General features: G+C 43.7%; 1 protein-coding gene across 1 annotated transcript in view; it reads left to right on the forward strand.

The window, feature by feature from the left end:
• The first annotated feature begins 1,760 nt into the window (after positions 1-1,760).
• LOC146656060 (uncharacterized) overlaps positions 1,761-27,040 on the forward strand; it is a 62,398-nt gene continuing 37,118 nt past the window's right edge. Inside the window, exons 1-2 of the mRNA XM_085428934.1 lie at positions 1,761-2,022; positions 3,094-3,249. Of these exons, the coding sequence (XP_085285060.1) occupies positions 1,907-2,022; positions 3,094-3,249 (272 nt within the window). The 5' untranslated portion in view covers positions 1,761-1,906. The remainder of the gene's footprint in view (positions 2,023-3,093; positions 3,250-27,040) is intronic.

Below are 27,040 nucleotides of genomic sequence, written 5' to 3' on the forward strand. Positions count from 1 at the left end.
CAGGCGTGCCAAGCTCCTCTGCTGTCTTTTGTGCTGTATCAGAGCCATGTAAACTCTGGGATCTGCATGAAAATAAACAGCCAGCCAGGGAAGCAGACACGCTGACGTCAAGGAAGAGGACAGAATCTGATCAAAAACACATCGAGGCGAGGGTGTCCGTGACAGTCAGTCGGGATTTTATTGATGGAAACCCATGGTTAAAGATTAAAGATTATCTCGTTGCAGATTAGATTTGTAGCCAGTGCTGATGTCCTGAGCTAGGCACTTATTCCTGCAGCGCTTCCTGTGACGCAGCAGGCCTGTGCGGGGTGTTTCCCAGGTGTGAGCATGTGTGTTTGAATGTAACCCGAGGGGAGCAGCCCTGCTGACGTCAGGGAGGAGAAGAGGATCTAATCAGAAGCACACAACAGCTGAAGAGGATAAAGACCTGGAACGGGAGCTGATTTATATTCTGATTTGGAAATCATATCTGAGGGTGAAAAGTTCCAGGTTAAATCTGGGCCGAGGTGAAGAGAGAAGCAAAGTAAATTTTGACGCTTGATCGGTGGCGGGATAAAAACACTGTGCACTATTATGTGCGTGCATGTGTGTGAGTGTGTGTGTGCGTGATACTATCCAGACGCCTGAATACTCAACACTCAGCCTATGGTGTTGATAGGGGAGGGGCGGGGCCTGCAGGTTGGAGTGACAGGTCAGCCACTTGCAGGGATCTGACAGCAGGCCAGTGGTTATCTCACTGACCTGCTGACAGCGACGCACAGACCGAAACACACATACACATACCACGTGTATTCCCTGCTGCAAAGTTTATCTTTCAGAAAGCTCCTTGATGAGCCAAAACATCAGGGCTGACTAATGTGCTGTTTGTCTTAAGTGCATGACCAAAACAGCTTAGCTTGGAGTACTGGAGCTTGAGCTGTCCTATATCATGCGGCATCTAGATCTTTTTTGTTTTTTTAATCATTCTTCGAAGACTTGGCAGTCAGGGGAAAAGTATATAATCTTACACGCATCAAGAACTAATGACCTCTCCAAAAAAGTGCTTTAGGAGCGAGACTGGAACGACTTGGTAAAACTAAAAATTGACTGAATTTAACACTTCATAACGTCTCATTACATTGAGAACTTTTAAACATAGCCTGGTGTAAAGACTGAGCATTGAGTATACAGAGACAGGTTATGCATACTGCACCCACGGCGAGGCCTTTTGGCTTTCATTTTAAATCCAGGTTCCTCCGTAGGAAACACAGGCAGGGAGGCTGAGTTCTCAAAAGGTCCCCGTTCATGCTTAAGTCCCACAACGAAATGTGAAAAGATTGACAAGTGAAAAACTGACCGCAGTCAATCCAACACCCCCCCGTCCCTTCCCAAAAAGCACACATATTTAAACATCAAACAACACCTTGTACTGGCTGAACTCTCTCCCTTTACCCTGTGGTTTACCCTTTGACCCAGTCCAAACCTTCCCCTACAGCAAACACTCCCACTGCTCACCCCTGACCCCCCACGCACACTCAGCAGCCTGCAAAACACGAGCTGGGAATTCCAGCGTTGCAACCCTGATGTGCTGCTCCTCTGGAGGTTTTCTTATCATTTTGACCATTTCCATAATGAACAACAACAACAAAAAAAAAAACACAGAGAAGCACCCAAATAATAATACTATAGGGCTTTGGAGCGTGATGTCACTGGGTGGGCGTGGAAAGGATTTTGGCCTGATGCGCCATTTTCCGGGTCCAAACAAAGCGCAAGCAAAAAAGGAGCGAAGGCACACACAACAGCCATCGTTCGTACTTGCTGTGTGGTCGGCTGCAATGTTCGATCGCACGACCGGCACAGGAATAAGCTTAAAAAGGGTTTGTCTTTTTATTCTTTCCCAACCTGGAAGCAACATGAGGGAGCTCATATGGCGGACCTTACCAAACGAAGGCGTCTAGCCTGGATAGCAGCCGTGAGACGAGCTGATATCCAGTTCGCTTCCATCTCCAGATATCACTTAACTTACCGGACATTTTCATTCAGGTAAGTTCTATATATGTTCATATCACTCTTTATAGCTTAATAATATTATCGTTGGTGGTCTCGGAGGTTATAGAAATTGCGAACAAACATCGAATGGAGTGACTTTGCAGAAATACGTGCTATGTAACGATTCACTAATTCTTTCGCACAACTGTAGGGAAGCCTGCCTATGAAATGGATGTAATAGCTTGCCCGATTATCAATGTGGTAGTTTGCATCAACTTTACAATTATGGACACATAATATGACAACGAGATTCATTGATAAATGTATAACATTAATTGTGGTAGGGGGTGAACCATGGCTGTTACACTCGATGCACTGCAGCTGACTTACCTTGGTTTGAATGACGACGTACTCACAGGTTGAAAATAGCCAAATCTTGGACCCAGTCGTTAGTAAATTGGATGTGCGCCTCCAGCGACTTGTAATTACGAAACTGGTTCGCAGTGTAAGCGCTTACTCCACAAACAAGATACGTAAAGATATCGGGGTAGGACAGTGGCGGTAAGTCGTCTGGGTCTTTACTCCACTGCCGTATTTCATATGGGTCCACATTTGCGATCCACTCTATTTTTTTCAAGTACCGCTGCTTCGCCTCTGGACGCAATCGGTCTCTATACCGTCCGTTTTCTTTTGAGCTGCTTTTAAACATGTTTCTTGTGGTCGTCGTTCCAACACAGTGTGTTTGTTTTGATTTGTGGACCCGGAAAATGGCGTCGCGCTCCCACAAAACATTGCGGAGTGACATCAACTCCAAAGCCCTATAGTAATTCCAGGCATTTGGATGGCTGAATGTTATTCAAGCTGGTTGCAAATATGTGTTCTACATCACTGACATCATTCAGCTATCTTACAAAATGATAAAACATATGACAGCATGGTGGCGTGCTGTTGCGTCACAGCAAGAAGGTCCAGAGTTCAACTCCACACAAATAACCTACGCAAAAGTTTGCGTAGGTCCTCACACAGTCCAAAGGCATGCAGTTAGTGGGGTTAGATTAACTGGTGATTCTAAATTGTCATTAAGTGTTAATAGTTGTCTGACTCTCAGCATTACCCCTGCGACAGACTGGCTGGGTCTGTCCAGGGTGTGTCTGGCCTCTTGGCCCACTGTAGCTGGGACAGGCTCCAACCCCCACCACCTGCCTCTGCAACCCTGATAAGGATAACTGGAAGAGCACTGATGGATGGATGGATGGACAAAACATATCTCAGGAAACGAAGGTAAGGGCTAAATGTAGTTCTTGCACTCATCACTTGTGAAAAAGGTTAAATCCAGTACTCAACACACAGATCAGACTTTGCAACACGGGATAAATGACTACAGCCAACAATTTTGTATAAAAAGTCAAGTAAAAATTTGTTTCATCCTGTGTTGCAAACACCTGTAAGCTGAGATTCTCCTGTAGTCCGTGGAATGACAACAAATGCTGACAATCAGAAATGGAGGACATGCTGTCTTTTGCTATTTTAAGGGCTGCCAGAATTGTGTATTTCTATGGTTTTGTAGAGACAGAACTGCCAGTTCCACTAACAGACATTCGATCCTGGCTACAAAAGCAAGTCAGCTTAGAGTAGAGTTAAAGTTAGGAGTGTTGATACTTTGACAGCTGTGCAAGGAGGTGTAGACATTGCCTGTGTGCTTTGTCTAACCACTAACTGCAGCTTTCTATTTGTGATATTAATGTCGCCCAGAGCATTTTTATTGGTGTAAACATTTAAAATTCTACTGTTTTATTACTATGTTACTTAGCATTAATTAGCAGATATGTCTGTGTATGCGTTGTGCCCATATATTTTATAAATGCAGCTTGCTGACTAAGCTTGCTAGCATTAGCCGATAACTTGTAGCACTTTACCTTCTAGTCTAAATTTGGTTGCTTTGGGCTTCTTTAGCAGTTTGTACACCTTTTTAATGGTGCATTTAACAGAGAGAGAAGTACTGCAGAATGCAAACTGTAAAGGCATTATTTATACAAATTTTCATACAACTTAGCTTTAGATGACTCTGACACTGATGCAGGGGACAACCAATCTCTGCATTCTGTCTATACACTACGTGTGTGCCACACACAGAAGCAACCACCCACACATGCCCACGTACACATCCATTGTTGACCTGAGCCACATGACAGCAAGAGCATTACACACGGCGCACCACATCCCTATCATAAAGTGTCCTCAAGACACCCAAGATGCTTCTAGCCTGTCATTGGCTCTTACAGCTGACCGCTTTTCAACAGCAGTGACACAACACCTCTCTAATTAGCCTCTTTTCAAAGTTACTAATCTGAGTAAAGACAACTCTCAGTGACACACACAAACAATAGCCCCCTACTCTCACCCTCTGTCCCAGTGTTGCCTGTTTGGAGCGGCGCTGCAGGATCCCACACACGCGTGTAAACCGGAGAGTGTGCATTTTTATGTATTTTATCTGTGTGGCGTTCAAGTGTGAAGACAGTGACCATGAAGGAAGATCGACTAAATGAGAGTGAGGGAAGACATTTCTAAAGATTTGGTAGTAATAGCAAAAGTGTTTCTGATATTTTGTGTTTGTCACAGCAGATGTCCCTGTTGTTTGTTTGTGTGTGTTTCTGAGTCTGTCTGTCACTCAGTAGTTTTGGTTGGCTTTGCTCGGGAAGGCCTGTGATCACACAACCTTAAGGACTGTGATTAGGAGGACCACTTAGAGTACGCGCACACAGCAAACGGCAAATCCCACAGTGCACTCATGCATGTGTACCAAAATACTGAAACCACTTACCAGCAGTAGCTTTGCTCACAGGCACACGGTCGCACAAACAGAAGCAAACCACTACGCACACACTTGTTCCTACGCTTGGACTGTGAAATGACACGCACGTCTCTGGATGCTCTCTAATTTCCTGCGGCCGAGCTCTGAGCTTGTGAGGTAACTCATGATGAGTGATGGTTCATCACGCTTGGTGGAGATTATACAGGGAACTTCATCCCAGCACACTCATTCCTGAGCAGATGTGTCATACGCACAAGGTCAGGAGAGTTGAACTCAAAATGGGAATGTGTGGCACATTTGCAAAACACACTGTAATCTTGTAACATAATGTCTTCATTAATCAGGTTTATTTACATGCTGTGTACAAGCTGTATTGAGCTGTTTTTACTGCGTCCAAGTCAAGTCAAAACAAGCCCGAGCCAAATCTCCGGACGATTTACAGTTCAAATCAAGTGTTAAGTGTTGTCATAGTTTTGAGATGATTAAGTCCAATTCGTGTCTTAAGGTAAGTCCAAGTCACGCCTCATATCTGATCAAAGCAAATCAAAGCCAAGGAACAGTGAAACAATCAGGACGAATGGAAGTCAAGTCTCAGCAGAATAACAAGCCCGAGCCTAATGTTACATCTTGAAGTTAGTCTACCTCAAGTCTCAAGGCCTTCAGGACAGAACTCAAAGCCAGGATAAGTGTGGGTCACTCAGAGTAAGTCTAATTAATTTTCTCACGACAATTCCAAGTCAAAATGTAATCGAAGGATTTCTAAGTTGAGTCTCAAGATAATTGAAACTTGAAGGATGTTCGAATAGGTCTTCATCTCATCCAATGAGATTTCTCACAGTTTTAAACAAAGTGATCCAGATCAGTCTTTGAAATTTTATGTTAAATGTGGGTAGATGAACTGCATGAACCAGGTAGACTTGATACAATTAAATCAAGTCTCAGTTTGACTAATATAATTTCTATCAAGTGGTTTGATAAAGAGGTTTGTCACATGGATGCCACATGATGTTTGGTCCAGAGACAAGAGAACATTGCCCACCTAATTAGGTTTTTCTTCGGTGCTGAATGACAAAAAATAAGTCTGGGGATGAAGAGGAAATTTGTTGAAATTATTAGTGTTTCAGACACTTTAGCATGGAGTCTCGGGGTGTTTCCACACCTGCTGTTTTAGTCTGTTCAAATCCAACTGTGGTTCTGGTTCGTTTTGGATGTGGACCAGCTGCCTGAGAACCCTTTGGAGGGGGTGATCTTGAGCTGACTCAGCTACGACGTTTATGTTGCTTGTTATGTTGTTCTGTTAAGTTTTAGCTAAAAACTTACCGTAGCCGTGGGTGGTTTGCATTAGTCGTGGCAGTCATGGCTGCTCCTCCCTGAGCCTGGTTCTGCTGGAGGTTTCTTTCTGTTAAAGGACAGATTTTCCTTCCCACTGTCGCAAAGAACTTGTTCATATGGAGTGGTCTAATTTTCAGGGTTTTCTCTGTATTATTATAGGGTCTTTACCTTACAAGACAAATCCTTAAGGTGACTGATGTTGTTATTTGACTTTATATAAATAAAACTGAATTAAATGTCATTGAATTCTGGGATCTAGGACAGTAAAGAACACACCACATTCCTCCTGTATTCACTCTTATTGCTTCTGCCCCAAACACATCTGGTGAACAAGCAGACTGTACATTCTCACGTAGTTTATAAAGACACATTTTGATTTTCTTGGAGTCTACTTGGATTTTTCTCTGTTTTCTCTGGTTTTTCTCTGTCTCAAAAAGGTGCAAGTTCACAAATTAACTAACAGATTCGCACCAGAAAAAATGAATTCTAGGCGTAAAAACGCTCTTACATTCATGCACTTGAAAAGGAGTTTGTCGTTGTGTCACACTGTGTCAGAATCCCTCTGTGACCTGCAAGAGAACAAACACACAAATAGATGAATGAAATTCGGAACTATAGTTGCACACTCACTGCATGCAGAAGTACACGCATTTTTTTTTTAAAAAGCATAAAAAGTACCTAATTGCCCATTGTTTTGTAAGTGATTACAATTGCTAGTTTTGTTGTAATTCGGACTTATGTACTCTTTTGCTCCATGGTCCTGAACATTCCCCACAGCTTGGAAGAACTCCCGCATAGTTTGTGGCTGAGTCACACTCATAGCAGGTTTGCAAAGCTATCTATTTTGAGTGAGCCCATATCAAATGTGGCATCTCCTAGTTCAAAATTTCGGACTATGAATTATTATGAAACCCGTCAGTGACAAATGTCTCCTCTGGGTGCTTCCAGCAGAAAAAGTCTTGTAACAAAATCAGATAGTAAAGCACGGTGTGCAGCTTTATGATGCAAACTGGGTTTGATATTTACATTTACAAGTCTTACAATCCAAGCCAGCTCTGCAAAGGTCTGCAGGGCGCCAAAATGGCCGACCTCCTGTTCCCAGGAACTCTAACTACAGGCTTTAGCAGAAAATGACCACTTTAAGCCTGCCTCGACCGCCCTGCATGGCGACAAGCACGGTGATTGGCGGGCTGGTGACAGATGCATGCCATGATTGGTGGGGGCCGTAATTCAGGCTGTAATTTGCAAAGTGGAAATGTAGGTGACTGAATATTTTGTCTGTGTTTGTGTGTGTGTGTGTATGACAGAGAGAGAGAGAGAGAGAGAGAGAAGAAGAAGAAACATTTCTGGCAGACATGCTCAAATTGCAGCAAAGGTCTTAGTTACAGTTTTGCCTCTTCCTGTTTTTTACCACTCCCCCGTCATGTTCTTTTTCCTCTATTGCCACACTGGAAGAAAGACACTAAGTAATGATTTCATTTCCTCTTTCATTCCTTTCAGCTTCCTGTGGTCAGGGAGTTGAAAATGTCTTCCCACATGATCTGCTGATGGCATGACTGTTTCAGTTCACAGGTCAAAAGAAAACGTTCATTCATGTGTCATCACACCAAGACGTGTGATAGCATAATATGTCATTGCCATTTTAGGTTATGTATAGCTGTGTGTAGATCTAATTGTGTAGTTGAATTTGTGTGAGTGAGTGCCAGAGGTGAAATGGCACCAAAGAGGGTTTTTCTCTCAGAGGAAACAGTGGTTAGCAAAGAGGAAGTGTCTCCTCTTTGCCAGGAGATAGCTGCCCAGCTGCAGTGCTGAAAGATGGGTGACTGAAAACACACGCACGCATTCCCATGCACACACACAAATCTTCCCACCTGTTACTCAGTTACGATCGATAGTTCCTTTGATGCTTGGATGTGTGGGGATGATGGTAGGGGGCTTGGGGTTGGGTACAGGGCTACATGGCCCATGGGATCCATGGGTGTCAGGGGCACTTTGATCCTTGTTACAGCCTTACATGCAGAGCACTGTTCTCTAGAGGGGGTACCACATCCCCTCCGTCACCCCTCCTCACAGCACCTTTCCTCTAGACTGTTCCCCCTTACCCCTCGCCTCTGCCCCAGCTCATGTGCTGATCCCTGGGGACAGGTGAACCAGCTACAGAGCACGGGGAAACACTCATGGTGGAATAGCACTGAACAGTTAAATGGCATTTAATACTGCAGACTCAAACACTGACACTTATTTATAGTCCTTTAAACAAAGTCCAAACTCACCACTGACTTGCTCATTTTTAATTCTTTTGCTAATGTCACCGTGACCCCAGCACACATGCACACACGTTAAAATCTCCTCTGCTGTATCCTGTTACCGAGATATTTTCATGTGTGCGCAAAGACGTACGAGCACCCACGTACATTTTACATGCACATGTAAAGGTAATTCAGTAACATCAGCCTTAGCATAACGAGATTTATGACTTGTGTGGTTCATACAGAGTTGAAATGTATTCAGTTTGAAACTAAAGAGCCCTGACACCCTAACCACAGCGCAGAAGAAAAGAAACTGACACAAAGGAGTGTAAGAAAAAAGTGAGAGATGGAGGGTAAGACAAAAAAAAAGAGCAGGGTTGTGGGCTTGTGGTTTCAACGACAGTCAAGGCCAATGTTTCACAAGATAAAGAGGAAGAAGAGGGGGCATAGAGAGAGACACACACACAGAGTGAGAAGGGAAGGGAGAAAGAGAAACACAGTCCAGCACGAAGAGGACAGCAGGCCGAACAGTGCATCCATTGTCCATGTGGCCTGGTTAACATTTTAATGAAGGAGCCACATCCACAGTCCTGCCACAAACTGCACACTGACTCACACAATGATTAACACTCTGCTAATACACTGAGACAATACCGCGGCTTACTGCAGGCTCATTGACATGAGCACATATGGACATACCGTACTGTGGACCCTGCCAATCAAATGCACACAGAGGGACACTCATTCACAGAAACTCACACATACAAACATGTGCAAGGGTTCATTTTCATGACTAGACGATATGTTTTCCTAGTTCTGGTCATCACGTAAACTCTTCTTTTTACTTGGCTTCATAAGTAACTCATCATACACAATGTAGATGCCATTTATGATGCTTTGATTTCTGGCTAGCCACATATATTGTGTATGTGTCTTTGTTTTTCTGTGGTACGTGCAAATCAGCATTTGCCCTATATTCAAGTTGCAGAGGTCGGTGGCAATGGACCTGAAGCTAGCTGCCAAAAATACTAAAAGAATACAAGCACTTATGTAATAAGAACAATCAGCTAACAATTGCCCATAAACTCAATACAAACCCATGCCATGACTTGCATGAATGCATCAACAGAGCACACTCGGTACTCTTGTGTTTTTTTTAAATAGCTTGAGCTGCTTATTGCGAAATGGCCCAGAGTGATAGATGCTGTCGATTCGTCAAAACCAGTGGTGTTTCATAATGTGTGACCCAGTACTGACAGAAGATCAGTACTGGGGACAGTGGGATAGGAGTGTGTTGTGTGTGTCGCATTAAAATGGAGGAGAATGTTATTGTTAAAAAAAAAGAAAAAGACATTTCCAACAAATGCTAACTAAGCTACACTCCTGGCTACACTGTGCCAGTTACATCATATAGTGGAGGTGATCAGGCTAAGTCAAGAAAAAAGCTAATGATTCCACAAGACGCACCAGAGAGCATTTCAGGAGCACATTTATAATAATGGATTGTATTTATATAGCGCTTTTCGAAACCCTCAAAGCGCTTTACAATTCCACTATTCATTCACTCTCACATTCACACACTGGTGGAGGCAGCTACAGTTGTAGCCACAGCTGCCCCGGGGCAGACTGACAGAAGCGAGGCTGCCATATCGCGCCATCAGCCCCTCTGACTATCACCAGTAGGCGGCAGGTGAAGTGTCTTGCCCAAGGACACAACGACCAAAACTGTCCGAGCCGGGTCCCGAACCGGCAACCTTCCAATTACAAGACGAACTGCCAACTCTTGAGCCACGATCGCCCCGGACGATACGCTGGTCTATTTTCTACTGAACCAAAGAGTCAGAAAGTCGGGATCAGGAATATCATCGTCACAGCTGAAGCTGTGTGTGGACAAAACCCGCTGACACACGCCTGGTATGACTCTTGTGTAATGCATACACCGATCAGCTACAACATTATGACCACTGACAGGTGAAGTGAATAACACTGATTATGTCTTCATCATGGCACCTGTTGGTAGGTGGGATATATTAGGGAGCATGTAAACATTTTTTACCTTAAAACTGATATGCTACGAGCAGAAAAACTGGTTTCAAAACTACAGTTCTTCTGAGGTGTTCCCTGTCTGCAGTGGTCAGCATCTATCAAGTGTTCCAAGGAAGAACAGTAATGATGCTTTTGGCCAGTTTTCTGCTACTCAACATTGCCACGTACCAGCCACCTAAGCATTCCTGCAGACCATATACACCCTTTGATGGAAACAGTATTCCTCAGCCACAGTTGAACTAGCGCTGGAGTTTGAGGTGTTGACTTGAGCTCCATATTTCCCAAATCTCAATCCAATTGAACATCTGTGGGACAAAGAAGTCCAATCCATGGTGGCTCAACTCACAACTTACAGGACTTAAATGATCTGTTACTAATATCTTGGTGCCAGATACCGCAGAACACCTTCAGGGGTCTAGTGGAGTCTTGATGGGTCACTGCTTTTTTTGAATACAAAGGGAAACAACATGATCAGGCAGGTAGTTACAATGTTATGCCTGGTTGGTATATATGTGCATCCAGAAGAGGTGGATGAATTTATAGCTTTTCAGCACCTAATTAGAATCCGAAGGGGTTGAATCAGGTTTCAAACTCTTCTTTTTCTTGCTTTCAGCTGCACCTAGTCTTTGTGATTTTATTGAACTTTCCAGTATACCTCACAAAGATGAAAAATATTACATTTTATTGTTCAAAGACAGACAGTATATTTAGCCATTCAGAAAGAAGAATCTTTCCTCAAAAACCTTCATCCCACACTACATAATAATTAAAAAAAACTTTGGGTTGTTCATTAGTTGCTTCATGACATGGAAACACTTATATAATGACGCAAATGACACAATGATAGTTTTACTGCAAGCAACACGGGGTTGTGGTCAGAAATTTGCATTTCTGGGAACAAGCAGAGATTATCACCTGACTAAATGCATCAGGACTGATGGAAGCCCCTTCAGAGGGGGCAAAGTCATTGCAGCGCCAAAATCTGCTCGACTGTAAGAACATGTGAGATCATGAAAACATTAACCAACAAACTTTTTCTCAGGGGTTTTTGGCATGAATTAAAACCGAGTTGTCCAGCTTTCCTGACCACAATAATGTAGATGATTTGAGGAGAGAGCTTTGATTCTGACGGGGTAGAACTAATACAGCCGACTTCAACATTTCAAACACAATGACAAGTGAACATGAAAAGATTTATGCTCGTCCAAGAAATGCATGATTTAAATTTGTGGGTGAAATGACCCTTCAGATTTGCGGTGAAATAACCATAAAGACTAGCACTGGGCTTGAATCAGCCCACCACCCGTACTGCTCAATGCACAGGAAGGGAAGGATCGGTCAAATGTTCATATGCATAGGAAGGACTGTCCTTTTGAACGAGCACAAAAGGACCCTCCATCCTCTTTATTCTCCCCCATCCCCACAGACACACACACAATTACACATTACCCAAGTGATGTAAATCTGGCGGACATATGTTGAAGAGGCTATATAGGGGTTGTTTTCAAACCAGATCCAAATGTTTTTGAGAGCAGACTGCAGCAACACGTTCGTATGTGTCAGCAAAAGTTCAAGGTGCCTTATCCTGCCACTGTGTCGAATGCTGTTTCTCCTTGCCTCTCACACTCTTTCCATTAATTCTTTGTGTCCTCGCGACTTTTTAAAAATCTTTTCTTGCAAACCCCCCAAAACACACACACAATAATGTAATGTGTTCTGCAGCTGTCTCTCTGGGGGAGGCAGCGTATACGTATACCCTTATAAGGGTGATATGATGAAGAGGGTAAAGAAAGGAAAGAAGAAGAAGAAGAGGCGCATGAGGAGGAGAGGGAGGAGGAGAAAGAGGGAGAGTAAATCTTGGGGGTCACTGCCACTGGAGTTGGATTCCTTCACACCAGCTGCTGATAGCTTCTGCCTGGGAACATGTGAGTGTGACAGCCCTTACTAATGCTTCTGTACTGAAATGGTCTTGACCAGGTCCTCGTTCTGACAACAACTTGACAGGAAAACGTGAAGGTGAGGAGAACTGCAGGAATTTCTTTAATCTGAAAGAGATACAGCAGCAAGGGAATGGTGGGATTTTCCAAAGTGCGCACCTCACTGAAGACAAAGAAGCCACTGGACTTAAATGCTCTCCTAATTCCTCCAGCCCTGGAACCAGGGCGCCTTATTAAGAGTTTGCCCCCATTGCATTTAGCCAATCCCCTTCTGCTATGACTAGTTAAATTAATGATTCTCATAGGGCTTTAAAAGCTCATTTTACCACTAGATAACCGAGGCTACAATTTCAAAACAAGGCAGCAAGGAGGGGTACAGAGGTTAGAAGGTGTAATGCAAGCCTGGAGCCAGTAGCAATCCTATTAGTCCCTGAGAATAACAGGGTGCTCTCATGGACATGGGCATTCTGGTTACAGGGCTTTTTTTAAACCTGGGATATCATGTTTATACAGAACACAGAGGAACTGTTGGCATACCCATGTAGACAATGATAAGGTATCATGTAGGTGCCTGTGTGTAGTTTTGTTGTAGTTAATCTGCCACTTCAACTCAGTCTCACTACTAGGTCATCACATATTGACACTTTGTATGTCAATATGTGCTGACCTGGGAGAAACATCCAAAGCAGTCTGTGAGAATGCAGTTAAGTGCGCTTTGCTGGTGTCGTCACTGCTGTGGGACAATGAAGGCTGTACTTCTGACAGAGCAGAGATGCTTTGGTGTCTTTGGTATCTGCTGTTGTATCTTTTGGCTGCTCCCTATAGGAGCTGCCACAGCATCCGTGTAGATTCATTCTATGTCCAGCATCCACTTCTTTCACAACAACCCTCTGCATCTCCTCCTTCCCTACATCCATGAATCTTCTCTGTTGTCTTCCACTTTTCCTCCCGTCTGGCATCTCCATCCCTCCATCCCTCTGAACCTTCTCAGCCTTTCCTCTCTAACTTTGCCTTCAAAGCGCTCAGAGTTGCCCCTGTGGTGTATTCATTTCTAATTTTGTCCATCCTGGTCACTCCCAATAAAGATGTTAACCTCTTCAGCTCGGCCTCCTACCTTTTTGTCAGTGCCACCATCTCCGGATCACAGCAGGGGCACTCCTCTCCGTCCACTCCACCCTGCATTCACTGTCTTATTCACCACTCTTGCATCTGTTGCTTTGGATGGATGATCCCAGGTATTTAAACTTATTACAATCACTTATTACTTCCATGTTTACCATTACACCTGTCTCCATCTCCTTCACACACACACATCCTGTCCTGCTTCTACTGACTTTCATTTTGGTGTTTTTTTTTATTGTTTTGCTTTTTAATTGAAAGAAAACTTGTGGCTCGACTTCTCCACCTCTGAGCTTAAAATCTGTCATTGGGATCAGTCACATCAGCCCCAACAAGAATTCATGTTGCAACACTGTGCAATATAGACACAATAAAAGTTTACCAACTAACCCACTTAGCAATTATTGGTTACAGGACCACTTTCCTCACATTCCTATTGAGTTATGAAGATATTCTTTTTGTTTTTTTGATGATCTACTGTAATATGTTTCATTAATGTTTTTAAAGGGAGAAAATCAGCTAAACTTTGAATTAACCAAGTACCAAGTTTTTAGGTAATACACATATGGAATGATAATCTTATAATATACTGCTTATGACAAAATATATAATGATTAGTTGGGACCGACTGACATTCCCAGAAGTCAGGTTTCCCAAAAAAGTTGATTCTGTTGATCTGGATGTAACGTTTTCAGTGGGAGAAACATTTTGTAACTCATCCAAGTGACGTCATCAGTCTCTATCAGGGATCAGTTTCACCAAAGAAAAAATGACGATTTTGAATTCATGAATTCATTTAATGTATTTATGGTCTAAAAAGGTGCAACTCATCAAACAGTCTATCCATCTATCTATCTAAGGCAGGGGTGTCCAACTTTTGGAACTCCTTTGGAACCACTGGAATAAGCTACCTCCACATCCACAGGCAAAAAATACATTAAGGACATTTGAATTTTTGGAAATTTGAATTTTGTTTTTTCTAATTTGTCTCCTTTATGGCCATTTTTCATTTTCTAAAACAGTTATCCAATGTGTTTAAATATAAAGCCGTGTTGTCCTGTACAAACATCCACGTGCAGTGAGTTACAGTGAGAAGAGTTTCAACATCTTGTTGGGAATGTCACTGACTTCTGCAGTATGTTTGGGAATGATAACTGCAGAAACATTACAATCAGCACAGATTCATTTTCACAATAAGCATTTTCAACACATGCAGTCGTGCCTACGAGGTGAGAAGCTTGTGACTTGGCTGTTTCCTGCAGTCATGTGTGTCATCCATGGGTGTGGATAAACCATAGCTTAAAGTCTACCTGTTTTCTGATTCTTCTTCTGTTTTTTTGTTTGTTTGTTTGTTTGCTTTTTAAAGTCTTCAGGTCTATAATTACTTACGTTTGTGACTTGACTATAGCACAAGCACAAATTTGTACACACCATGGGAAAAAAACAGCACCTACACACTCTGTATGTGGCTAACCATAAATTAAACTGAATCACAGCTGGGTACCTGGCAAGTACTTCAACAAGTGTGAGCCACAATGACTAGAATGCAGCAGCAGATAACATAACATTCTTAACATTAAATATCTTGAAGATATTCAGCAACATTATGAGCTTAATGTCCTTTAAATGAGTTATGATGTAATACTGAGAAATATAATCCTGCATTTGAGTCACTCCCACAGCACTGAGTGTACTCAAAGAACAAAATGTTCTAGCAATCCATAAAGCACACGTTTACCCAACACGTACTCTTATCAGCTGTCACAGTCATGTCCATTAGGCTCCATGCCTATATATTTCTACTCATCTGACACTTATTTGCACTACACATTCCCCAACCTTAACCATCATCACTAAATATCTAACCCCAACACTAACCCTAATCTTATTCTTAACCTTCAGACTACCCTTTGAAGGTCTGTCCCACAGTGCTGGGTCCTGCCTAAACATCCCCACTCTCCAATGCAAATACACTCAGACACACACTGCGTGCATATGTGTGTGTGTGTGACACATTTCCTGCCAGGGAATCGTTGATCACCGGCATACATCTTATCTCAAGCACACACAAATGCATGGCTATACACATACCGCAAGACCAACACAGGCTCACCTGCATGGAGTTTACACTGCACACCCACACACAGTTGAGTTAGCGCTGACAGGTACAGTACACAGAATACCGGTTGGTGCAAGCACACACACACACACACACACAGTGAGAGAGCATGGCTGGAGGTGCCTGGTGTTGTTTTCTGACTCATATTACAGCTCGCTGAAGCAGCTCCTTCTGCTGCGGCAGCGGCTCTCATTCCACTCAAGCCACATGAAGGAGAGCTGGCTTCCCTGTTAAACAGACGCTTTAGTGCAGCACTGCCGCTGGGTCCCACCAACCTAGAGAAAGAGCGAGGAGAGGAGAAGGACAGAAAGAGAGACCCTCCACCCTGCAGCAGTGCAGCCACACCACAGCCATTATGTGCAGATTCAATGGAATCTAATGTGGAGGATGTGGCTGGCTGTATCTCAGATGCTGTTTATGTAACTGTGGGGAAGCCGAGTGTGGAATATTGAACGGAGAATAGCGGAGGCCAAGGACAGAATAAAGCCATCCATTCTCCCCTTCTTTCTTTTTTTTGTCTGTCTGGGTGAGCGCTCCTCTGCAGGACTTGTTCCAATAGCTTAATGAGCTCTTAACAGAGCCATCGTAGACAAGAAATACAATTAAAACATGGTCGTGTGTTTCAAGCTATGGCAATTACAAACTGATGATCATCTGTATGAACAAAAAGAGGGTTGTTTGGCACAGATTTCAAAAAGCAACAGGTCTATGTGTGTTCCAGGACCATACATGCAACTGTCAGCTTGACTGGGAGTGAATCACAACCGCTGCATGCTCTCCCCATGTTTTGTATTAGACTGCCCCCTAGTGTTTGTATCAGGTGGGGCATAGTCTGTCCTGCAGCTTGCTCTCTCTTTGTCTTCGTGCTAATAGGTATTAGCTCTGGGGGAGTCTCAACTTGAGCGAAACTAGCAGATGTGGAGGTGATAATGACTCTCAAAGTCCTCTTGTCCTTGGCTCGGGGAGTTTTCCCAGACCTCATGTGCTCAGTCAGCTGAATTAGAAGAACAACAAGTGCTCTGGGAGTCGGAACATACAGTATGTGTGGATGGCGATGGAAAGATGGAAAGATGATGTGAGCCGTTTGATAAATCCCTCACGTCCAGCCGACGCGATGACCCAGACACCCCCAAGCACACAGATTCCCATTCAGACCGATTTCTTTCGCTCATTGTTCTCCTTCTGTTTTTGCCAACTTGTAATTGTCTCCTGTGTCAGTGCCTGTTTATGCTGTCAAGTCAGTTAATAAGTTTAACAAAGCGAAAGGAGACGCTGGAATCTGTTCAGTTTCTGTTTAACAGCTCCCCTGCACTGTTTATCCGAGCACAATCCCAGGCACTTCATTTTCAAGATGTTCAAACACTGAGAGCGAATTTTCTGGAGCATTGGAAACAGGTGGAGTTATCTCACCACACCGCCTTGAGTAATTCCATTTAGTGCGACTGGATACTTTTTTTCTGCTCCCCAACCAGATTCATCTGACAGCTGCAGTTTTGACTCTGCAGAGTCAAAACATTCACATGAAGGAATTCACATGAAGCGCTCTTACACCGTCAGGCTAACACTAATAAATATGATGTGGTGCAGGGGCAGCACATTTTCTCAACTGTCCAGTTTGATTTACATTGCTTATATCTTTTACTTGAGTATCTAAACTCCAGGAGAAAATAATCACAGTTGTTAGTTTTCCGAGGTTGTGCAATAAACAGGAGCTTTTTTTTCATTTAGTATTTAGTATTTAGTATTTATTTATTTATTGTCATTGTCAAGAACAATGAAATTGCGTTTGGGGCTTCCATACAACCCAAAAAAAAAAGAAGAAAATAATAAATACCCCTTAAAACCCAAGTGTACATATTTAACCCAGTGTGACTCCAATGCAATAAGACAATCCTTAGCAATAATGTTCGTAGAAATTCAGACAAAGACCTGAGAAACATGACAAAATACAACAATGCAACCCATTCAATATTATTGTACTGTGAGATATGATATCAGATATGATAGTTATCTATTTAAGAAAGAGGGGGGGGGGGGGGGCAGGAGGGGGAAGAGAATAAAGATATGATGCACCAATGCAGACCAGTTCATTGCTATTAAGAAGTTGGATATGGTTATTGTCCGTGAGAGGGGGGCAGAGAGTTCAGGAGCCTCACAGCCTGTGGATACAGGCTGTTGGCCAGTCTGGATGTTCTGGCCTGTATAGACCTGTACCTTCTCCCTGAGGGCAGCAGATGGAAAAGGTGGCGCGCAGGGTGATGTTGGTCCCGCAGGATACTGTGCACCCTCCTCAGACAGTGAGTGGGGAAGATATTACTGATCTCTGGCAGACTTGTTCCAATAATTCTGCCAGCTTCTTTCACCACCCGCTGGAGTGCTTGCTGATCGGCCTTGGTGCAGCTGGGGAACCACACTAGAAATCCATACGTCAGAACGCTGCTGATGGCACAGTTGTAGAAGTTCAACATCAGAGATCTGGGAATGTGTGCGCTCCGCAGTCTCCTCAGGTAGTAGAGGCGCTGTTGGGCCTTCCGTACAACTGAGGTGATATGGTTGCCCCAGGACAGGTCCTCGGTCACAGTTACCCCCAAGAATTTAAAACTGCTCACCCTCTCCACCGCCTCACTGCCAATGAAGAGAGGCAGATGGTTGTTATGACCCCTCTTCCGGAAATCTACAATGATCTCCTTGGTCTTTTTGGTGTTTAAGACCAAGTTATTGTCGTGGCACCATGACTCTAGTTGTTGCACCTCTGTCCTATAGTTTGTCTCATCATTGTTGGATATAAGTCCGAGCACTGTAGTGTCATCTGCAAACTTAACAATGAGATTGGACGCGCAGGAGGAAATATAGTCATGGGTGAAGAGAGTGTATAGCAGAGGGCTCAGAACACACCCCTGAGGGGCACCGGTGTTGACCACAAGGGTGGAAGAGGTGTTCTTACCCACTCTGACACTCTGTCTACGGTTAGTGAGGAAGTCCACAATCCAGTTGCACAGAGAGGAGTTAAGTCCCAGTTGGTGGAGTTTGGGACGGAGTTTGTATGGCCGGATGGTATTAAAAGCCGAGCTGTAGTCTACAAAGAGGAGCCGTGCATAGGTGTTCCTGTGTTCCAAGTGCTTCAGTAATGTGTGCAGCACTGTGGCGATCGCATCCTCGGTTGACCGGTTCTCCCTGTATGCAAACTGGTGCGAGTCCAGGGATGGTGGAAAAGCAGCTCTGATGTGTTTAATGACCAGTCTCTCCAGGCATTTGGCGGGAATGGGGGTGAGTGCCACAGGTCTGAAATCGTTCAGACATGTGACATTTGACTGTTTTGGGATGGGAACGATGGTTGCTGCTTTGAAACAGGATGGTACCAGTGAACAGGACAACGAGGTGTTATATATAGAGGTGAAGACGTCCGCCAGGTCCGCAGCACAGTCTTTTAGCACCCGGCCCAGCACTCCATCCGGCCCGGCCGCCTTCCTGGTGTTAATGCTCCGGAACACACGCCTCAGCTCATGAGTGCTCAGGACCGGAGCAGGGTCGGTTGAGGGGAGAGGGGACAGGACAGGGTCGGTGTTCTCCCTGTCAAAACGGGCATAAAAGAGATTTAGATCCTCAGCCAGAGTAGAACTGTCGGCTGAGGGTGATGGTGTTCTTCTTTTGTAGTCCGTGATAGCCCTGATGCCCTCCCAGACCTGCCTTGGGTTTGTGTTGTTCTCAAACCTGGCCTCGATACGCCTCCTGTGCTGCTGCTTGGCAGTCTTGATGCCTCTTCTCAGGTTGGCCCTGGCAGCACTGTATGCCTCCTGGTCCCCGGATTTGAAAGCGTTGTTCCTCGTTCGAATAAGTTGTTGAACTCCGTGTGTCATCCAGGGTGGATTATTAGGGAACACACGGAATCGTTTCCAAGTTGTTACATTGTCCACACAGAAACAGATGTAGTCCAAGACAGTGGAGGTGTAACTGTCCAATGCGACACGATTGTCAGTGTCCTGCACCTTGAATACATCCCAGTCTGTGCAGTGGAAACAGTCCTGAAGCATCGGAATAGCGTCCTGCGGCCATGTTCTCACGGTTTTGGTTGTAATCCCAGTGCTCTTGATCTTTTGTGTGTATATTGGGTGTAGCAGAAGGGAGAGATGGTCTGACAGACCCAGGTGGGGATAAGCCTGGGCTCTGTACGCATTCGCCATGTTGGTGTACACCTGGTCCAACGTTCTATCTCCTCTGGTAGCACACTTCACATTACGGTGGAAATTGTGAAGTACAGATTTCAGGTCCGCGTGGTTAAAATCCCCAGCCGCAATAAAGACACTGTCCGGGTGTGCTACCAGGCTGTTATTGATGCGGCTGCTCAATTGTGCTAACGCTAGCTTAGCATTAGCATCTGGTGGAATGTAAACAGCGCAGATGTAAACGGCAGAAAATTCCTGAGGGAGATAGAATGGACGGCACTTTAACACCAACAGTTCTACCTCTGTACTGCACAGTTTTTCCGTTACCGTGACGTTCGTGCACCAAAGGTTGTTAATATAGATGCACAGCCCCCCGCCAGTCTTCTTACCCGAGTCCGCAGACCTGTCGGCTCGATAGGCGGTGCGGCCTGCTAGATCGATAGCCGCATCGGGAATGGCGCTGTCCAGCCAGGTTTCAGTGAAAATCATGGACGAACAGTTATTAAAAGTCCGTCGAGTGGCGATCTGCAGTCGTATTTCATCCAGTTTGTAACGGATTGAACGGGCGTTGGAGAGGAATATGATCGGGAGTGGTGGTTTAAACGGACTAGTCTTTAGCCGTGCCCACAGGCCTCCCCGCTTGCCTCTCTTCTGCCTCCGCTCGCAACGTCTCCTCCTGCGGCTTGCTGTTGCGGGTAGCCCCGGGGGTTGCTTAACGATCTCCGGGGGGATGAGATACTCGGATGTTAGTTGAAGATCTCCACGGCTTAGTTGTAGTAGATCATCTCTGTTGTATTGAAGTAACCCCAGACTGTGTGAAATAATACACAGTACCACCAAAAGTGCAAAAGTGTTAGGTAGTTTACCATTTTTGCTATGACTTCTAATCCTGCTTAAATAACAGTTGTCAGTGTAGCTCTTAGAAGAGGCCTAGTGGGTCCTCAGAATAGTACGGCTCCTTTAATTTTCTAATTAAATGACACATATTGCACATTTTAAGAGAAAGGGTAGGATAAACTCCAGTGCTAAATATATATATTAAAATATTTCTTAGTGACTGAACTCTTTTCTCCTGGCTAAACTCTTATAGTTATATATTAATGGTAAATTACATATTTATAATGTTTGCTGAACACAGTTTCACCAGAGAGGCAACAGTGCAGAAGTACCTGCAACTTTATGTTGCCACAAGTCATTATATCCATTTAATGCAGGTTCAATTTAGTTAAATTAAATTCAGTTTTTTTATATAACACCACAGCAGTTGCCTCAAGGAGCTTTATATTGTAAGGTTAACCCTACAATATTACAGAGAAAACGCCAACAATCAGACCGCCCCCTATGAGCAAGCAGTTGGTGACAGTGGGAAGGAAAAACTCCCTTTTTATAAATAGAAACTTCAGGCAGAACCAGGCTCAGGGAGCGGCAGCCATCTGCTGTGACCGTTTGGGTGTGAGGACAGGAAGAGTGACAAAAGACACAATGTGGGGAAGAGTCAAAGATTAATAATAACTAATGATGAAATGCAGAGTGGTGTATAAACACATTCAGTCCACCATGGGAAGCCCCAGCAGCCTAGACCTATTACCACATGAGTAAGGGATCACCTGATCCAGCACTAACTATGAGATCTGTCTCTGAATCCAAACTGGAAGGTGGTTCCACAGCAGAGTGGCCTGATAGCTGAAGGCTCTGCCTCCCACACAGCTTTAAATATCATAGAAACCACAAGTCTGAAAGGAAATTGCTCTGTTTCTGTTTCTCTCTGATGTTTCCTTAATCATCTTTTCTGTCTGTGCTGTTGCAATTGTAGATGCTCAAATTAAACGATGTGGTCAAAGTATCTGCAAAGAAACCCCTGTAAGCCAAAAGCTTAAATTTCAGATCTAAAAGGTCAGTTTCAGGCAATTTTTTCTACTCTTTCTCTTATGATGTCAGAACAGATTTGCCTAATATGGTCAGCTCATCCACAGAAGTCTCACCCCAAACCTTCTGTTTACAAGAGGAAAGACAATGAGACGAACGTTGGGTTCCAAGGTGTGGGAAGCTAAAACTGAACTGAGAGACTCCAGTAAGGCCCACAATAAACACTGTGAACTCTGAATCATACCCAACTACTTAAAGAGAGTCCAAGCATGAAAATACAGAGCTTGGAATGTGCATAACAGCATATCTGTTTTAAAGAATAATGTGCATTAGCAACACCCTTACGGGTTGCTAAGTTTGTACTTGATTGAAACCTGACATGTTAGCACAGTGTTGTTATAGTAGCTAACATTAGGCCATGTGTGGATGGTTGGTGTTCAGTGTGGGGTAGAGGTGTGTGTTTCTGTAATGTGAGAGCCTACACCCAGTGCCCGTTTTATCTAGTGTCTCACCTCAAGAAAGCTTGGCTCCAATCCAAGACGTCACATTTAACTACAACCCTGTTTTTATAAAGTCTGGTACTTTAAGCACTGTGAAGTTTGTCCTCTGCATTTTTACAGTGGTGAGGAGAAATGTTTGCAGTGAACAATTACTCTAGAAATACATTAAACACTTGATCATTTGTCTAGTGTGGATCTGAAACAGTGCTAACATGGCCTTGTTCCCTGTCAGAGGGAGTCTAAAGCACTTATTTATTAATTACTGATCATATATTGTGTATTTTTTCACAGATGGGACAGAAATCCTATTTTACCCCTTCAAAAACCCAATTAGACCACCTGCTCGTGTGTGCGTGAGGAAACTGGGTTTTTGGTTCATATCTCCTGATTTGCCTCACAAGACTATATGGCACTTTCCAAAAGTCATTCATCTCCCTGAGCAAGGCAGGTTTCAGTGCATGCCTCAGACACACACACACACACACACACACACACACACACACACACACACACACACACACACACACACACACACACACACACAAAGACACGTATGCATTAACAGTAGAGTGTATGTTTAACTTAGCAGCAAGAATAGTCCCTCAGTGAGAGGTGTTGATGGATGGATGTCACGAGGCAATGACTGCCTGGGTCTCCTCTGTTTCACACAGCCACATTAACTGGGTCATCAATCAGTGTGTGTGTGTGTTTCAGAACATGCACAAACACCATGTGTTCAAACTGCAAAAGTATGACTCCGTATGAGCTGGCGATACATTTATTAATAGCAGTGAACAAGCCAATCAAGAGACCAAACAGCAGGCTGATTAGTCGTAGACTTGTGCAAATAAACTGCAAAACATCTGCGAGGAAGAGGAAGGTGTGGACAAGAGAGACTGGGTGAAACAGAGATGAGAGGTAGATGAGTTTAGCTTGAGGTAAGAGTTGTACAAGTTACCCACACAATGCCCCCTCTGCATCCACGTCAGAGTCCCCGTGGATACAGACACAAAAAGGGAACACACACATGCACAAAAGCAAGAACGCACATGAATTCACATACTTATTTTTCTTTCTTTGCACTCATATTTGTCTCTCAAGTGCACCCACTAATGGTAATGGTCCCTGCAAAGAAGATCCATCCAGAGTTGAGCAGTGCTGCAGCTCAGCGGTTGTGATGAATGAAGAAAATCAAAGCTGCAAATTTTATCTGGGGCTCCAATGTGTGTGTGTGTGTGTTTCCCTTCCAGCTGTGCTCCCTGCTGGAGCACAGCTTCACAGCCCAGTCCCCTCTGATACAACCTCTGTGGTTTATATAAGAGTTGGCAGACACAATTGCAGAGTGTGTGAGTAAATTACTACGTATTTTAGTATGTGTAGGGGCAGGTATCTGTGTGTGTGTGTGTGTGTGTGTGTGTGTGTGTGTGTGTGTGTGTGTGTGTGTGTGTGTGTGTGTGTGTGTGTGTGTGTGTGTGTGTGTGAAACACTGCTGTAGAACATAGAGGTTATCAGGAGTGAACATGCAGATGTTTATAGCAGAGATGAAAGAGCCTGCATTTACGCAGACAATCACATGCTCACACACACAGCTAGACATTAGCATACAGGACAGCATGCATGTACAGAGTCAAACACATCCCTGCCACGGTGACACACTCACACCAGTGTGAATGGCATTACACTAGCTAAGGAATCTGGCTGCTGGATGTTTCCGCCATTCCTCTGTCAACCATTCATCTCTCTGCTTCGAGGGAGGAGGGGAATGAGGGGCGAGAGAGGTGCACAGAGAGCCAGATTCAGAAAGAGAGAGAGAGAGAGCCCGGGTCTTCATTCAGCCACTGGCGATATGCCAAGAACATTCTGTACTGGTTTGTTTGGAGAGAATACGTTTCTATTCGTCATGAAGCTGACCTTCCTGTCTGCTTCTCTGCCCAGTTACTGTCTGCAGGAATCCCCTCCTGACTGCTAGCTCATCTGTCTATGCTAAAAGTCTTACGGGCTCATACTCTGGAAGAAAAACGTGTTGACTGACAACAATAAATACGTCTGCCTTTATAGCTGTATGCATAAATGTTTGAGGACTGCACAGCTTTAAAAGACAGTCATTGAGTTCTGCTTCTCCAAATGCCTGAATTAGGCTAGCTAGCCAAAACCCTTACAGATGCCTGGATCTGGCACAAATTCATAGAGTGACTGGTGTCAAACACAAAAAGTTTCTAAACAAGCTTTTCTCACAGACCAAAACCCAAACTTAGCAAAATCTGCCAACTAAATACAGCCAATGTTGTATTATGTAGCACATTGTCTATATTCATACAGGCAACATTTCCCTGCTCCACCCCAGCTGTCCCATAATTAGCAGCTTGTAGAACTACCTTTAGCAGCAATAACTTGAAGTTATCACTTTCTGTTTGAGTTTTTCAGTCTCTCTTGCTTCAGTTCATTGAAGGTTCAGTTCTTTGGCTTGTAGGCATTCATTTAGGCTCAGCTCTCACAGCATTTGGTCTCACAGCTCTCAAATCATTTCATAGAGTTGTATGTTTGCTGTGTTGGGGATCATTGTCTTGTTTCATGAACCAATGTGGGTGAATCTTTTTGTTGGACCTAAACCTTAACATTTAATTCTAGAAATGTTTGATGCTGCAAGGTACCAAGTCCTGTGTTTGCAGAATAATCCCAAATAAGCCCTCCACCACCGTGCTCAATATCTGATCAGATGCAACTTTGCAAACCTAAGGCGTGCCCTCATGTTGTTTTTACAGAGAAGAACCTTTCACCTGTCTTTTTCTAACTGTACTGTCATGACCTTTAACATGCTAACTGAGGCCTGCGGTATCTGAAATGTAGCTCTTGGGATTCTTAGGGTGAATTTGGTGGGAAGATAGATGAGTAGCAGCACCAAGCCAGAACTTACCGTCAGAAGTTCAGTGGTTCAAGCTTTGGTTACTCTACATACCAAAGTAGAGTGTGAATGTTAGATATAGAAAAAGTGAAAGGGTGGAAAACACTAAAATTATATTAGTTATGAGCGCAGCAGATAAAAATAGCTGTGAATAGTGGGCAAATAAAGTAGAGTGGTCAAACATTTCCATTGAGGTAGTTACAGTTATGCGTTACTCCTTTCTACCATTAGGGGGCCCCAGACTTGAGAAAGTGTCCTATGTAGTTTAAAATTTAGTTGTACTAAATTGCGTGACATGTTAATGGATATGTTTAAAGTATATTTACCTGCCTGAGTGTCTCTTTGTCTGCAGTTTTTTCCTGAACAGACCACAGTGCTACATATGACCAACAGTCTAAACACAACCAGCTGTGGCCTGGAGTGACTGGACTGCTGGGAGCGCCCATCCCAGCAGCTTTGCTTTCTGTTCACACATACAAGCCCAAATACATTTGGTATAATATGCAATTACATATTTCTTAATGTGGAGTTAATGTTTTTCTAAAGCAAATGCTATTCTTTCCCTCTTCCTCTACTTCTTTATTTTCTTAAAGGTTCGCTCCAGGGTCTGCATCTGTGTGAATTTTTATATGACCACGTCCTTTGCGTGTACATTTATGCGAGTACATGGTGCCCAAATGTCCACTTAGTCCAACAATCAATAAAAGCCTCTTTGTTTGAATTATATTAGAAGGAGTAGACCTCTCTATTGGCCTCGCTGCACCATAAACACCACTTATTAAACTGCATAAACTGGCATTATTCAGCACAGATCTGACAGTAAAAAAATATATTTTTGGTGTCGCCTCTGGCTGGGGTATATCAGTAACAGCTTCTATAGGTTATTAGTGAGGGTGTGTGGAAAGACTGATGACAGAGGAATATGTGCTGTACAGCACGGCTATAAACAGACCATGACTTGATGTGAATTGAAGAGTATTAGCATGCAGAGAGCAATTAGAGAAGGGAGTGGAGTTCATTTGTTTGCTGTGAGAGGAGGAAAGTCAGCCAGTGCTGACTGACAGTTCACGAGTGTCTGAGCTGGAACTGGGATGCAAATAGTGATACGGGCAGAGGAACCCATGAGACAAAGAAAAAGAGGTGCACAGTTCTTACTTGCAAACTGTCAGTCAGTGTTAGCATATTAGTTTCATGCAGCATGTAAGTTACAAAAAATACTAATCACAACTTGTATCTCCAGAAAAGGAACTCATGGAGACCTAAGCTGAACTTTTAAGAGCTTACTAAAGCTTTGATAAAAGGTTCAGCAACAGTATATCACTTTTATTTACTGTTAGGTACACAGTGGTTGTTGGAAAGATGAAAATAGAGTGCTACTGACATTCTGTCATATTTAGGTTGGCTCTCTGACAATGCATTGAAACCCCAACCTCTCATATCAATGCTGGCCAGAATCTGTTTTTAAGGCCAAGAAATGTTCTCCATCGTTCTTTCTCTTTAAATCTGCTGTTCTGCCTGATGCAAGTTGTGGCTTTCATTGGTGAATTTGTTTTGTCAAAGTTGCAAAGTGATGGCACAGTACTGTTTCAAACCTGTGAAATAATGAGCCCAGAAAGTCCTTAAAATCAGTGCCAAGCACTGAAAACAGAAGCTGAAGCTGTGGCAATGGCTTGTGTTGTGACACGTGCACACACACACACACACACACACACACACACACACACACACACACACACACACACACACACACACACAGTATCCTTTCACACATTCAGTACACATGAATTATTCAACTGTGCTGCATTCAATTTTGTTTTGTTAAATCTTCTTTAGTTCTGTTTTGGTCTCAATCAATTAATGAGAAAAAATATTGTTCTGTTTAACAGCCATATGTGGCGCTAACTGTAAATAACAAAGCTTCCTGTAAAGACATAGCTTCCTGTTGTCCAGCAGGGGGAGAAGCAGGGGGTTTCTAGATATGTCTAGTGTGGCTCTATGGAAAAAACTGCTTCTGTTCCCTTATCTAT

Source organism: Rhamphochromis longiceps, linkage group LG13 (assembly GCF_057381845.1).
Source record: "Rhamphochromis longiceps isolate RC_006_pf linkage group LG13, R_longiceps_female_GT1.1, whole genome shotgun sequence".
NCBI lineage: Eukaryota > Metazoa > Chordata > Actinopteri > Cichliformes > Cichlidae > Rhamphochromis > Rhamphochromis longiceps.